The sequence below is a fragment of the Etheostoma spectabile genome, chromosome 12 (genome assembly GCF_008692095.1).
Source record: "Etheostoma spectabile isolate EspeVRDwgs_2016 chromosome 12, UIUC_Espe_1.0, whole genome shotgun sequence".
Lineage (NCBI taxonomy): Eukaryota > Metazoa > Chordata > Actinopteri > Perciformes > Percidae > Etheostoma > Etheostoma spectabile.
The window spans coordinates 28,461,071-28,475,609 of NC_045744.1; the positions used below are offsets into that span (position 1 = coordinate 28,461,071).

At 40.9% G+C, this 14,539-nt stretch overlaps 1 protein-coding gene across 8 annotated transcripts in view; it reads right to left on the minus strand.

The window, feature by feature from the left end:
• The window catches only part of cadm3 (cell adhesion molecule 3), a 94,639-nt gene that overhangs the window by 33,993 nt on the left and 46,107 nt on the right, over positions 1 to 14,539 (minus strand). For all 8 annotated transcript variants that reach the window (XM_032530762.1, XM_032530761.1, XM_032530760.1 and 5 more), the window contains exon 4: positions 3,218 to 3,370. In XM_032530762.1, the coding sequence (XP_032386653.1) occupies positions 3,218 to 3,370 (153 nt within the window). The remainder of the gene's footprint in view (positions 1 to 3,217; positions 3,371 to 14,539) is intronic.

Genomic DNA, 14,539 nt, shown 5'->3' on the forward strand with positions numbered 1-14,539 from the left:
AGATAGATAGATAGATAGATAGATAGATAGATAGATAGATAGATAGATAGATAGGTGTCATGATTATTTTGTCCAACCCCTGGAGATAGACAACCAAACAGACCTACCAATATAAAATGCTCTGTCCTAACCAAGGTATAGATCAAAAAATAAAAATATGGTCAATTTTTAATGTAGCAGTATTTGATGTAGTGCACTGTGTGCGGAACCTCTCTGGCAGTAAAGTAGCATTGAATATTAATGAGGGAATAATACTGCACATATAGCATTGGCTGGAGAAGCCCTGTCGAGACCCTTTCCACTACAAGGAGAATGAAAGAGAATAAGGCCATTATGAATTATTCTCTGCTCAGGAGAGAGCGGAGAGGCATGCCACACATTTCACACTAACAGACACGCAAGAATTTAAAACTGACCATACTCAGCAGTTATGCACGTCTGTGTTTGTTTGTTTCTTTAAAAAAACCTGCACATGTCCAAAAAAAAAAGAATAAAACACACACACACACACACACACACACACACACATCAATGCCGCTGTGCTAAAACCTGTTGTCTTTGGCAGATTTTCCCACAGGGGTCCATGCGTTTTAGACATCTCACCATACATTTTTAATGATGTGGCTCCCTCTCAGGGGTCATGAAATATGTATTTAACGCAGAATACAGTGTCACAACCGTCAATTACAGCGAATAAAAAATGATTGAATCACAATTACTGCAAAATTTGAAGAAATACAGAGGAGTGACTCTCATGTTAATTTGAATTTAAAGAGCTAATGTTCGCCCTTGCTTCTGACACGCACATTGCCTCCCCCACCTACTTACCCATACACCAATGTCGCATTAACATTTTAGGCGGTCACGCTGTCCAGAGCAACACTATTTCATTATTTTCAATATACTTTACAGCACTGCCAAAACATTTGAGTGAATATCAACAAAATGATTTATTCAGGAATGCATTGACAGCTGTGGAATGACAAACCCCAAATTTAGGGAAGAACCATGTGTCCTTTCAGCTACAGAACAGCCGTGGTAAGCCACCCGCCCATCCCTGAATAGTTTTCATCCAAGAATTTGTTGGTAAATTATGTTGCATTAATTTAGAAAAAGCTGAGAGGAAAAAACAAATTCCCCAATGTTATGGAAAAGCTTACATCACAAATGAATTCTTTAAATCAGAAGCCATGCAAAATTAAGCAATGGAAGCCAATTTGTTGAATAAATGTGGATGTCTATGTTTATTGTGTTATGCACAATGAAAGACTCAATTTCATTGCACAGCAACTTAAAAGTTACATTGGATGCCCTGAAATATTGGCTGTAAATCTACCCACCACAACCTCCCAGGAATATCAGACCAGATGTCTCTTCCCATGTATACAGGAAGTCTCCACTGAGGTTTTTTGGCCATTAGTTGGTGCATTTCCGTATTGCCAAGCAATGTTTTGTTCTCATCTTCAAGTAAAACCACACCACGCCAAAGAACGGCCACAATGAGCTGACACTACGGAACAATAACAACTCGACAAATAAAAATCCATACTTGAAAGACTATGTGGGGGTCCAAAGCCGATTAGCCCAATATCCAATCATTAAACAGACACACTCACCAATGACAGATGACCACAATTTATTGCAGGCTGCAGGGGAGTGTCACACACACAGCCAATAACATCCATCTCAAAGAAGATGAGTGAAGCTGCTTTATCTCCACAGGATTTATAAGAGGTCATAACCTTATACAAAGGTTAATGCACAGTGTGAGCAAGGATCTGGATCAAACTGGATGAAGGCCTCACATGGAAGGCTATGAAGTCATGACATTATAGTTCACAAAAAAGGTCATTTTTCAGAAATTTCTTCAAATTTATTTTTCAGTTCATCCGCTTGCTTTTAAGGAAAACTCTATTTTACACATGAGATCATATTGTTCGTCATGAGGAGTCCATTATTGAACAAAAAGATGCGTTTTGGGCAATGTAGGATCCAGAGTTTTTGCAGTTTTACCCGTACTAGGGACGACAAGTCAGAATATCTCAGCCTTTGCTGCATTGATTGTAGACATTCTTTTCTAATCCGCCTTTCATTCATCCGTTGACTTTATGGAAAGGCAACACTGGAGTGCTGGAGTAGCAATACCATGCCTCATGCCAACAGGCAACCATTCGTAGAATGTCATACTTACAATGGGCATCCACTGGGTCAAACTTCATTCTGCTCTGAGAGACAGTCAACCATGTGGGGTAGGTCGGGCTAACACAGTGTTTCAAGGTGAATTTGAGCCACTTTTTGAATGAGTCTAAAAGTTAAACTACCCTGTCATTGGATGTGTGTAGTCTGATATTGACTGGTATAAAATGTAGAAATTGTTTTTAAAATTGTAAATAACATGACAATTTAGGAGAATATGAGAAAAGATGCCAAATTATTTAATTCCTCAATTTAGAGCTGTTGATTTCAGATTTGTCACAATCCCACAGGTTTGGGAGAGAAATGAAGATAGACTGTAGTCAAGCTGATTTGTACAGCCATCAATCAGTCTCAAAGAAGACTGAGTATGAACAGGAGGAAGGCAGGAATGGAATTTAGCACCGATTAGCTCAGTGAGAAAAAAAGAAAGAGAAATCTGAAGAAACCTTGGGGTGGGCCTCCAAGAGAGGGAACATGCTACAAGGACAGACAGGAGAAAGAAAGGTTAAAACCAATAGAGTAAAGGGAGTTTTAATAAAACTATAATGAAAAATGTGGCATCACTAAGGTTATCATATATATTAATATGCTAATATGCTCGACAGTTGGATACAACCAGTCCAGGGTTTATTTCAAGGTCTGGAAAAGTTGCCACCGCTGTTTTTGGCAACATTTAGATGACAGATTTCCCCCCCACATGCACAGTGTATGATAGTGTGAATATATACTGTGTGTGTGTGTGTGGTGTGGTGTGTGGTGTGTGTTGTGTGTGTGTGTTGTGTGTGTGTTGTGGTGTGGTTGTAATAGTGTGTAATAGTGTGTGAATATGTACTGTATGTGTGTGTGTGTGCGTGCGTATGCGTGTGTGTAATAGTGTGGGAATATGTAGTGTGTGTGTGTGTGTGTGTGTGTGCGTACATGCGTGTAATAGTGTGTGAATTGATTGTGTGTGTGGTGTGGTGGGTTTGGTGTGTGTGTGTGTGTGTGTGTGTGTGTGTGTGTGTGTGTGTGTGTGACCTACCTAGCACGGTGACTGTAGCCCGGGCGGTGCGGACCGGCATGGTGAAGATGGAACAAGTGTACTCGCCCTCGTCGGACAGCTGCACTTCAGCGATGGTTATGGAAAGCTCGGTGGGTGTGGAGCGGTGCAGCTGGATGCGGTTGTCTCTCAGCGCTGGAGGAAAAAGAGGAACCAGATATCAATCATTCATATGTGCATATATCATATATCATCTACTTAATGAATTATTTGAGGGGATTAAAGTTGCATAAGGTAGGCTTTTTCCTTCTTGATTTGTTCTATTTACTCACTCTAATTTGTAGGTCCATTTTTGCATTCTAACTTTAAATCTGAGTTTCTTAATATTGCAATGGGAATAGTTTTCTCATATTTGCCGTGTGAACTACTGGGGCATGTTCGGTTTTCTGGTTGAACGACATGTTTCCTTGGAACGGTGTGGAACAGTGTGCAACAGGCTTTAAGATTTGTTTACTCTCGTTTGGTGGGTGTGTCTCTCGTTTATTGGCCGTTTTACAGGTGATACCCAATCAGCAGAGACGTGTCTGTAACTTGTGGTAATAAAAAAGCTAAATGCTGTTCAACGCACCCCCCCTATCAGTTTAATATAACATGTTGCTACGTTTTGTCAGGGCTGAACATGGCAGTGGTTTCTTGTTCCAATAAAGAAGGAGAGAAAGACAATAGGAGGAAGAGGAGCCTGCAGAGGAAGAAGGGACAGAATGAAGGTAGAGTTAAGAGACGTGAAGGTGGGAGAATATAACATGAAACAGGGAGAAGGAAGAAGAAGGTATTTAAAGACGGAGAAAGGGAGGTGATGGAGATATGGGAAGAAAGAAGGCCATGGAGGATGGATTATAAAAAAATCAGGTGAAGTAGAGAGAAAGATGAGCTACAGGATGGGTGAAAAGCGGTGAGACAGTACGGAGGTAAAAGGGATTACATGATGGGAAGGTGTGGCAGAGGCAAAGGAGAAACATTTAGACAGAATAGCAAAGAGAAAGGATTGAAAGTGGGATGTGAAGAGGGAAAGGATGAAAAAGGGAAAAGACAGGAGGCACATGGGGAGGGAGAAATGTGGATAAAAGATGACAAAGAAAGGAGAAGAGAAAAAGTGGTGAAAATAGAAGGAAATAAAAAGGGGAAAAGAATGTGAAGAAAGTGAAAGAGGCAAATTGTGAAGGCATACGTTGCAGATAGTAGAGAAAGAAATGTTGACAAGAAAAGGAGATGCAGCGGAGAACAATAAGGAACGTGGGAAGAGAGTAGGAAAGCATGTAAGTAAAAGAGGGCGAGCAAGGTTTGGGAGGGCAGATTAAGTGGGGAAGAGGAAAGTAAGAAAGACGATGTGCAGAATTTAAATCACGAGAAAGGGAAAGATAAAATGGAGAGGAGGAGGGAGGGGGAGAGATGTTCAGAGAGAAAATGATGTAAGAGGGTGAGAGAAGAGGAGCAGAAGGAGTGATGAAGACGAGGTGAGAGAGGAAGTTTAAATAGCAGAGACGTGAGCGTGAAAGAAGACAAAGTGGGGAGTAAAGAGAGGGGACTCAAATTCAGAATGAGAAAAAGGGAGAAAGTGCAAGAGAGAGAGAGAGAGAGAGAGAGAGAGAGAAAAAAAAGAGACAAAATAAAACAGAGGAGGCATAAATAGCAAGGAGGATAAGGGAGAGACAGTGAGGAGTGGGTGGGGGAGGAGGGAGAGGGGGGAGGCAGGGGTGGGAACACAAGAGAGACATAAATGGCTTTGTCATCAATGAGAAATCCAGCCATGAAAGGGGGAGAGAGAGTGCAAGTGACCGAGATAGATGATGATGATGATGAAATGCTACGAAAGAACCTGCTTGTTTCCTGTGACCTCTGTGGTGTTTGTGCAGTGTGATTGCTGTCTGTCTCCTTGCCTTCCTATCCGTCTGTCCATCCAGACGTCTATCTCTCAGTCTTTCTGTCTCAAAAAAAAGGCTTTTCAGCTTTGTTCTCTGGGGCTATCTTGCAGAGTTTGCTCCCTCGCAAATGACAACTTAACGTAGAACGAGAAAGAAGATACCTGCAAAAACCTTCTGTGGTCAAGAAAAGTGAACAGTGCCATAGATTTGTTCCCACATTCAGAGTTTTGTTTGTTGTTTTAGGTTAATGTGGAACTATTTTTGTCTCGTGCCTCGTCTTAACTCTGAAACACATGGAATTGATGTTTGAGAAGACCTGGGGATATTGTCAGTTGTAGCAGAAGTAGACACAGCCATGGGGGAGGTATCTGAAGGCCTGCTGTGACACAAATGCATAAGGAATTAGAGCAGGTAAGCTGGTGTGTAACAAAGTATTGCTCCATTATTTGTCCACAGAAGCACTTCTCTTGGATCTCTCTTCATGGCAGTTTTGAACATATTCTAACTTAATAGGGAGGGAGCAGGTCAACAGTTAAGTCCTGATTTTAGTTCTGGGGTAGATGGTTTTGTAAACAACAATACAATCCTTTTCAGCACCTAAACACTTCTTGGGCGGTGCTAAGCGGCAGACGGAGCAACGGTGCCTCTGCAAAATAGCCTCGGGAAGGAACTTGTTGTGGTGGAAAATATGTAAGTTCAAAAGTAGTTTTAGTTGTGCAACAGAAAACTCAGATTGGACAGAGGTCTAGCTAGATATCTGGATTTCCCCTCTGGATTTACAGTAACTGCAGACAAAGTTGAGGGAAGGGAAAGAAAATATTCACGACTGCGCATGTGCAAAGGGATAAAACCAGTAGCAATTAGAGGGCTACGCCCATACTCATAGAATCTGGAGTTACAATACGTAACTATTGGACTTTGTACTGTGAAAAATTCCCAATAAAGGCTTCTAAACCAAGTATTACACAACCAGACATGTCTCAGCAGTAAAGTGACCGGAAGCTGGGGAGAAATTACCAGCATTGACCAAGATTACAGCTGTGTTGGCTTAGCATGTAGTTACTTAGATGTTAGCAGTATGTTAACGTTAGACTGTAGTGGGACAAAGCAACACAGTCAAAAAGGGCCGATAAAGGCTTCTGAACCTAACACTGCCCAACAAAACATGTTTCAGCAGTTATGCGTCCTGCAATTGGAGAGAATTTAAAAACATTGGCAGCCAAGATGACATTGTTTACTACCTTTAGTCATGTACCTAATTTAGTTAGCAGTTGACCTTAATATAATATGGCAGCAATTTGTACAGTCAAACACACAGGAGTAATGTGATCCGGAATTGGGGAGAAGTTAATGACACTGGCAGCCAAGGTGACATGTTTACTGCTGTTAGCATGTAGTTACATGGGACAATGTTAACAGTCCTGCCTACTTGGAGCAGATGACCAATCAGGCCGGATAAGAGTTGTGTAACACTTAGCCAAAAGCAGAAAAAAATTGTTGAAACCAGAGTGTTCAGAAACGTTGGAAATGTTTTAGCTCACAGGGATTTGTCTAAAATACGTTACCTCATTATGTGGCCACGCTTAACATGAAAGCCAACCGTTATAACATTGTAGATGTGACAGAAAACACAGAAAAGCATAATATGTGACCTTTAAGCTCAGAGGTCCCAAGTTTCAACGTAAAATGACATTTTTAAAAATGTCTGAGGTTTTGGAAGTTTGAGGTTTTGTTTCGTCTGCTCTTTTCACATTCCTAAACATAATGTTGAAATGTAGAAAAGAACCATTCACCATCTTTCAACAGAGAACAAGTTGACATTGATTTGTTTAGTCAGTCACCAAAGCAACTGTGTTTGCATGACGTAGAGTTGTTTAAAATGAGGTTGACTGTTTACTGTTAACCCAACAGCCAAGCCTCCCAGACAACTTCACGTGTACCAAACATGGATGTGTTATTAAACCTGGATACAGCTTTTGAGGCAAAGCCCCGTTTATTCCTGAGAGAGTCGCTCACTGGCACATGAAGCCAAAAAGTTGTTATTCTCCTTATAAAATTACCCAGATGATCAGAGCTAGTCACCTTGGCCAGCCGAGCTAGCTACTTCCGTTTTAGCGGTCCGGCTACTTAAATGTTGATTCAATTATTTAATCGTGCGGCTCTTCCAACTGTTATCAAACCCATTGGATCAAGTTCTGGTAGTGAAATGAGTCATTTCACTGGGGGGTTGTGACAATCAAAAAATGTACCCACGTATTAACAGAAGACTCTTTCGCCATGCTTTTGCAGGCCTCATAGTATCACGTGATGGACACAAAAGTTGTAATTCCAATGTTTGGTCCCCCTTCTTCGGGGCCTGGTACCAAACGGGAAAGGAACCAAGCTCAAAATCACCAACATCTTCTACTTGATGTGGAAGTGTGCTCTGTTGCACCTGTAACCACACCTAACATTGATGTCACAGTGTACTGACCACACCCAAGTCCACTGCCACATTACTGTGAAGATGAGAACCCACCACTGAGGGTCAGCAAAAAACAAGAGTTTCCACTTGTGTTAAGTAACTCATTATGTCATTTTATTCTGAAAATATTTGTGTTTTGTGTGGGAGACTGTACAGAATGTGTGTGTGAGTGTGTGTGATTTAATAGTGTGATTTTTTTTATCTTATTGTTCATTTCTCAGTATTGAACCACATCTGTCTGTTTGCCTCCTCATCTCTTTTTTGTCTCAATATTATCTTCCTGTCTCTCCATCTTCCCATCTGTCTTTTCACCTGTCTATCTCTATTGCACTCCCACGCACGCACTTACTCACAAGCATGCACGCACGCACACACACACACACACACCTCTGTTTCTGTTAGTGTCTTTCAGTTATTCTATCCAACACTACTTTATCATCACGCCTTATCACTAAGCAAGGTCACTACATTTGTCTTCATGAGCTACCCTTTCTGTGTGTGGGTGTGTGTCTGTAGGTGTGTGTGAGGCATACGGTTGGTCACTCACTCACTTACACACACACACACACACACACACACACACACACACACACACACACACACACACACACACACACAGAGAGACACACGCCCCCTGGACCCTGTGCTCAACCATCAGTCTCTTTAATTCTCTTCCCCTCTTCTCTCCTCCTTCTCCCCTCTTTCCCTCTGTGTTGCTCTTCTCCATCTCTCTCTCTTACATCTCACCCATTTCTAATCTTTTATGACTCCAGGCTTTTCTCTCCTTTTTTTGTTCTTTCTTTTTTCATTATAAACGACATATATTGCTTGAGAGTACAGGTGTGATGGATTTTCAAAAACGATATAATATCTAGTAACGGGGGTGAATCGATTGGGACGCCCCTGAAAATTGTACATGTGCCTTGTGCTGTTTAGCCTGTATTGTGAGCAACATAAATAGTCTGCCAATAGGTCACACTCTGCGGTTTGGCTTTTGTTTCTTCGCTGAAGGGATGTAATGAATTTCAGAGTATTGAGATAAACTGGACTAATAAAGATGTGTATGTGTGTGGTAACGCAAGTAGAGTTGCAAAGTGCTTTACATTTTCTCATAGAACTTTCTAGGTGACTTGTTTTGGAGTACTTTCCAGGCTTGGATGGACATGAAACTCTAGACATCTAAGTTAAGAGTTCACGTTTGTGTTCTAGTTTCCTCATAGCATTCCTCAGCAGAAACTTTAAATCCAGTAAGCTAGTTTCAACAGGCAAAACTAATAAAACTCTCCTCCTCCAAAACTTTGGAGCATTTTGGTAAGCAAATATTTCTGTTGCGTGTGCCAGTAGCTGTAAGATAAAGATAGAGAGTATGCATTTCTAGAACACGTTTAAAACATACAGCAGTTTAAATCCATCCACTTTCATATTCTAAGTCCATTTTGGATGAATTTGGCAAACATCGCATGGTGCTTTGTTCCTACTTGTAACAACAGCTCATTCTGAATTTGCTAAAGCCCTGGTTTGTATATCTGACTGTGTGTGTGTTCTCCAAGGTCATGGGGGCCACAGTGTTTGGAGCCATCTGCTAATCAGTCAGAAAATAAATATAAATAATTTAAGATTTTTAGAAACAGAGCATCTTACTGTGAAAGCCAAATTTCTGTTTATAGATGTTTAGCAGAACATTTTTGTGTTTTGAAAGCAGATTGAAAACACAGGTGCAACTCATTTATGATTGATAAAGTAAAAGATACGATGCAGCTGCACTTTTCTTCATCTGAACTTTGATTCCTAAACGGTGTATCCCAGCAGGATATAAATGCAGCATCTGCTTCACAAAGTTTGAGCCAAACATGGAACGCTAAACAGACTATAAAACTAGTCTTTGTACATAAAAACAAAGTCAATAACTAATAAATGCATAATTCCATGTACGTGTTATGGTAATAATCAGTAAAGGCAATTATATACATTCCCAGGTAGCTTTCATGCCTCAGAGATGCATGCTGCTAAAAGCTGGCAAAAGTAGGACCTCTCCAAGATCAGCTAGAAGCCTAAGAGGACAGCTAAGAGGAGAAAAGGAGAGCGTGACCGAGACGCCATTGGACAACTCGGACTGGCTTCAATTTGAAGCAAAATAAAAGTCAGTGCTGTGCTTGCTTTATGTTTGGCTGTGTTAGCAAAGTTGTTGACTGGCTAGTTTTTTTTATAATCTTAATGTAATCATAACAAATTCACACGTCCAGATGTCCATATTTCCGACAGAATTACACTCTGAATCGTTATACTATCAAAGGTTGTGCAGTGTTGCTTTAAGTTAGGAAGGAGAACCCTGTGTTCCTACATTGAGTAATGCTGAGGATACAAATAGGAATATAACATGAGAGAAGAAACACCTGCAAACAGCGTCTCCATCCACTTGGCAGTTCAGTGTGTGTACATGTGAACGAGAACGTGATGGGTTTCTAAGTGTTGTCAGGAGGACTTGAGCTGAGATGAGATGATGGAGCGGGGGTATGCGTTGATTACATATCTAGTATCTGCTTAACAGCGTACAACCGTTTTGTACATCCGTCTTAGAAAGAGTATTTGCTTGTCTCTGTTCCTGTGTATGTGTGTGTGTGTCTGTATCTGTGTGTGTGTGTGTGTGTTTGGCCAGACGTTGGTTCTTATCTGTTGCTCAATCTCGAGACTCGATACTCCCCAAAGGTCCAGCTGTTGATCTGGTCACAGCAGCTATTTTCGCCTACTCGTCTTCCTTCTCCCTCAATCTTTCTCATGCTCTTTCAACTTCAAACATTCCGGAAGAGGGAAACATTTCTCACAACACATACTGAGTGCACATACATATATTCCTTTTTCCATCTGCCTCCCACCTTCTTTCGCCTTTTCAACTAAGTTTCTTCTCTGCCGAGAACTCTCTCAATTTGAAATTTTCTTTATTGGCATGACAGGGGAGAACCCTGTGTTGTCGATGCAAAGTACATCAGTTACAGACCAATATTTTTTATATTTCTGTCTCAATCTACCTCCCAGCTTCTGAATCCCTTCATCTCCCCATCTCCCTTTGGCTAAACCTGAAACTGCATTCCACCTCTCCCTCTTGCTTCCATCTCCATCAATTTCCTTCCCATCCAACTGTCTATATCTTTTTCTACTGCTTTAATCTCTCCCTCTCTCTCTCATTTTGTTTTACATTTTAGGCATTTAGCATACACTCGAATCCAAAGAGACTGCCTCTCTCTCTCTTCCTCTCACACATGTCGCCTCCATCCTCCCATCTGTTTCTGAATATTCTCTCCAGCTCCCTAATTATGCGTCCTTTCCGACAGCTGATCTGGGTTCAGTGACCGCGGGCTTCCCTTGATCATACTGTTCCCCACTGATCTGAGAGCGCCAATTGATCCTGGATCAGTGCGCCAACTATGAAACGCTTGATAAACACACACCTCTGTCTGTTTTATCCACCTGCCCCTCCTTTCCTCCACCTCTTTGTCCCTCTAAACCCACTTGTCTCTCTTGCCCTACCTTCAGACAGAATTAAAGATCATCAGTCAGAGGCGGCAGCACAAATGTATGCAAAATCAATGGCAGGAGCGAGATGAACCAAACTTTGCCCAAGGTGGTGCAAATTGAAGCAAGAACGCATTAGTTCCAAATGAAACTTGAGAGAGAAATGTTCCCAACGGTGTATCAGCTTCCAGCAACAGGCCAATGAAATCCTGCCATGTAGTATTTACAGCAGAGAAAAATGTCCATTGGGGATTATTTGCTAGTAACACTGACCGATTACACATCCTAAGAGCTAGAATACCTGGAGAAGACACAGCTCGAGCTGGGCCAAAAAATTTGACAGAAAGCAAGACGGAGTAAAATGCATAATGCAGCATAGCTTATTTTCTCATCTCGCCTCACCTTTATAGTACAAAGAAGTCAAGGAAGCAATTATCATAATGGCTGTCACTATCAGCCTGCTGCTTCTTTCAGCTTTGGGTTGTCTGCATGCAATCGCACGAACTTTGCTTATCATTTTTAAGTCCCGGGTTCAGAATAATGCAGTGGTAAACCGATATATAGGTAAAGGTACTTTATTGTCACATACACATACATATGTGTATGCGATAATAATTAAAATACAAAATTCATTCTCTGCATTCAACCCATCCATCAAGGTAGTAGTGGGCTGCCATTTACAGCACCTGGGGACCAACTCCAGATCTGAGCCAGTGCCTTGATCAAGGGCACTGACTGGAGAACCACGTACCAACTGGCGAACCTCTGTCTGTGTGTGTGTGTGTGTGTGTGTGTGTGTGTGTGTATGTGTGTGTGTGTGTGTGTGTGTGTGTGTGTGTGTGTGTGTATGTGTGTGTGTGTTGTGTCTCTCTGTTCTTTCCTTAATCTGTATAGACTGTCTCATGTGGTTCTCATGTGGTTCATCCTTGCTTGTACAAGGAGCTAGTTTGAAGGTAAAGTTAAGACATTTAGTATTTACTAAGGCTAGTCCCCTCTAGTATTTATCCTAAGCTAAGCTAACCAGCTGTTGGCTGCACTTTGGCGTACAGACGTAAAAGTCATCTCATCTACTCCTTCTGTGGTAGCATGGGTTCAGCTAGTTACAGTAAGCAGTAGGCAACTAGCAAACTTTCCAATGAACAACAGATCCATGTTACAGATCCAAGACAAAACTGACAGATGGTAGGTCTGAGAGAAGTCGCAATTACCAAACCTGTCTGTTACTTCAGCACCACGGACAGCGCCATGGATTTATCAGTAGGCAGGCTACTGACATTCCAGAGCCGTGGTCGGGTGGTAGATTCTAACTAGCACAACCCTCAGTCAGATAAAGGATCAATGAGTCAGGCACACTAGACTAACATATTCAACTAAAAAAGCCCTCAGCCCCTGTACTGTCTCTGCAACTAGAGAGGGGGGTGCGGGGTTGTTAGGTTATTTTGAGGGGGTCATTATTAGGTCATTTTGCCAACAATGGGTGTGGCACCCCCGTCATATCACCCACTGGATTAATTGTAGAGGACCTAATGAAAAAATACACACCTGTTCTAATGATGTGCTGGCCAGCAGGTAAACATCAGATGTAAGAGTAGAGACCTACACATTTCTTATTTATTGAAAATTCTAATAAATCTGTGTTTTAGCACAATCTAAATGAGAGAATATTTGCCAAAATGTTGGTTAACTGAATTGAAAATGTAAAGATTGCATTGGAAACAGTTGTCTCCTTCCTCTAAGGAAGAAATCATATTGAGAGCCCTAACAATAAGACTAATCCAGTACAATGTCTTTACTGTTTCATGTCTGGTTTATCGATTCTCATTTTTATTTCTATGGGTGAGGGGAAAAAGGTCAATTCTTGTATCACTCAGGATGTTTTTCACACATTTACATCATTAACCTCAAAAGTAAATTGGATTTTTTACTTTGAATTCTTTGTACTCCTGTCTCTTTCTTCTCCTTGCACTTGTCTTCTAATACGCTTAATTATTTTAAGGACACCTGGAAAAATATAGAGTTCAGATACGATGATACAAAGAGGAAATGTAGATAAAGGGCCTTCTTTCAAGTGCTAGATTTCAAAAGTCGTTCCTGCAGTCTTTCAATCCTGTGATGTTTGTCGTCAATGCATTCTCCAGAGAGCCTTCCCAGACACCAAGAAAACGTTGACTGATGCGATTTGGATCAATAGTTTTTCAGAAAATGTCAGAAAAACATCTCACGCCCCGCATGTGGAGCACTGTCTCGCGCTGTATTGTGAGCAGTCATTGTCAGTTTGTCTCGTTCTCTGAGTGGAGAGCGGGGATCCAACCATCCATTTCAATATATATTTTTTTGTGCTAGGTAAACTTAAGGCTCCCTAACACTGTAAACTTTAGAAGTGCTTAGTGTGTTTTATAATAAAATGATTTACAACTTACAGTTAAAGTCGGCCTACTTAATATCCTCCCACTAGACGAGAGCTACCACAGTTTATAAATCATCAGAGAGCCATTACCTTGTTAAATTGTACTGAGGCAGATAGCCTGTCTGATGTCTGCTTATATGCTTTTATGGAAAGGAAGCAAACCACACATGACAAATAATTTAAAATTATAGCAGGACTGAAAGCTAATATAGAGAATTATTTTCTGGTGAGGAAATATGTCTGCAAAAAACTTCAAAGTCGTGTATAGTGTATAAGCACTGGATGTCTACTTTTATTGTCTGCACGCTATGTAAAGTAAGCCCACTGTGTAAACCACAGGTGTCTGGTTACATTCAATTTATGGAATGAACACAGTTATGAATTTATATGCCACCATGGACCTTGTACAAAACAGGAGATTAGGAGAGATAAGGAAAGTGTTGGTGCAGACACGGCTGCAAACGTGATGTAGTTTTAAAGGAGTTAAGGTGGGCAGATTTATCTTCTCTCCACGTGCAAAAACCTTATTTTGGTTTCTGAATCATGAAAAGAAGTTTCTGAGTGTGTTTTCCCAAAAGATGTTACTTTTTAATCAAACAACGCACAGAAACAAATATCTTCATTCATCCTTATTTGTCCAGCTGAAAGTTAATCGTTTGATAGCAAGAGAAAATACAGCATCCAATTTATGCTACTGTCACGTATTCACAATGGAGTCGTTTTATATGTATTTGCACCTACATCATGTTATGTGCATTTCAGAGTCTGTGCTCCTTTTCTGAAATCGTTCTAAAGTGTTTGACGTTGGTGTGAGCGTTTGACCTCACTTGTACAGCCCACCTCTGTCCTAGTGTTGTGGGCCTTGCCAAGATATATTTCAATTATGTAACATCAGGACAAACATTTTCATCACACAGAATACCAACTGAAAAACACATTAGAGACATATTAATCTTAACCATCCAGAGGGATGTAGCGTCACATTTATAATTATTAGTTAATAGCTGATTGGCTCATTAACGAATTAGCTAAAGGTCTCTAATAAATAGAAAATAATAAAA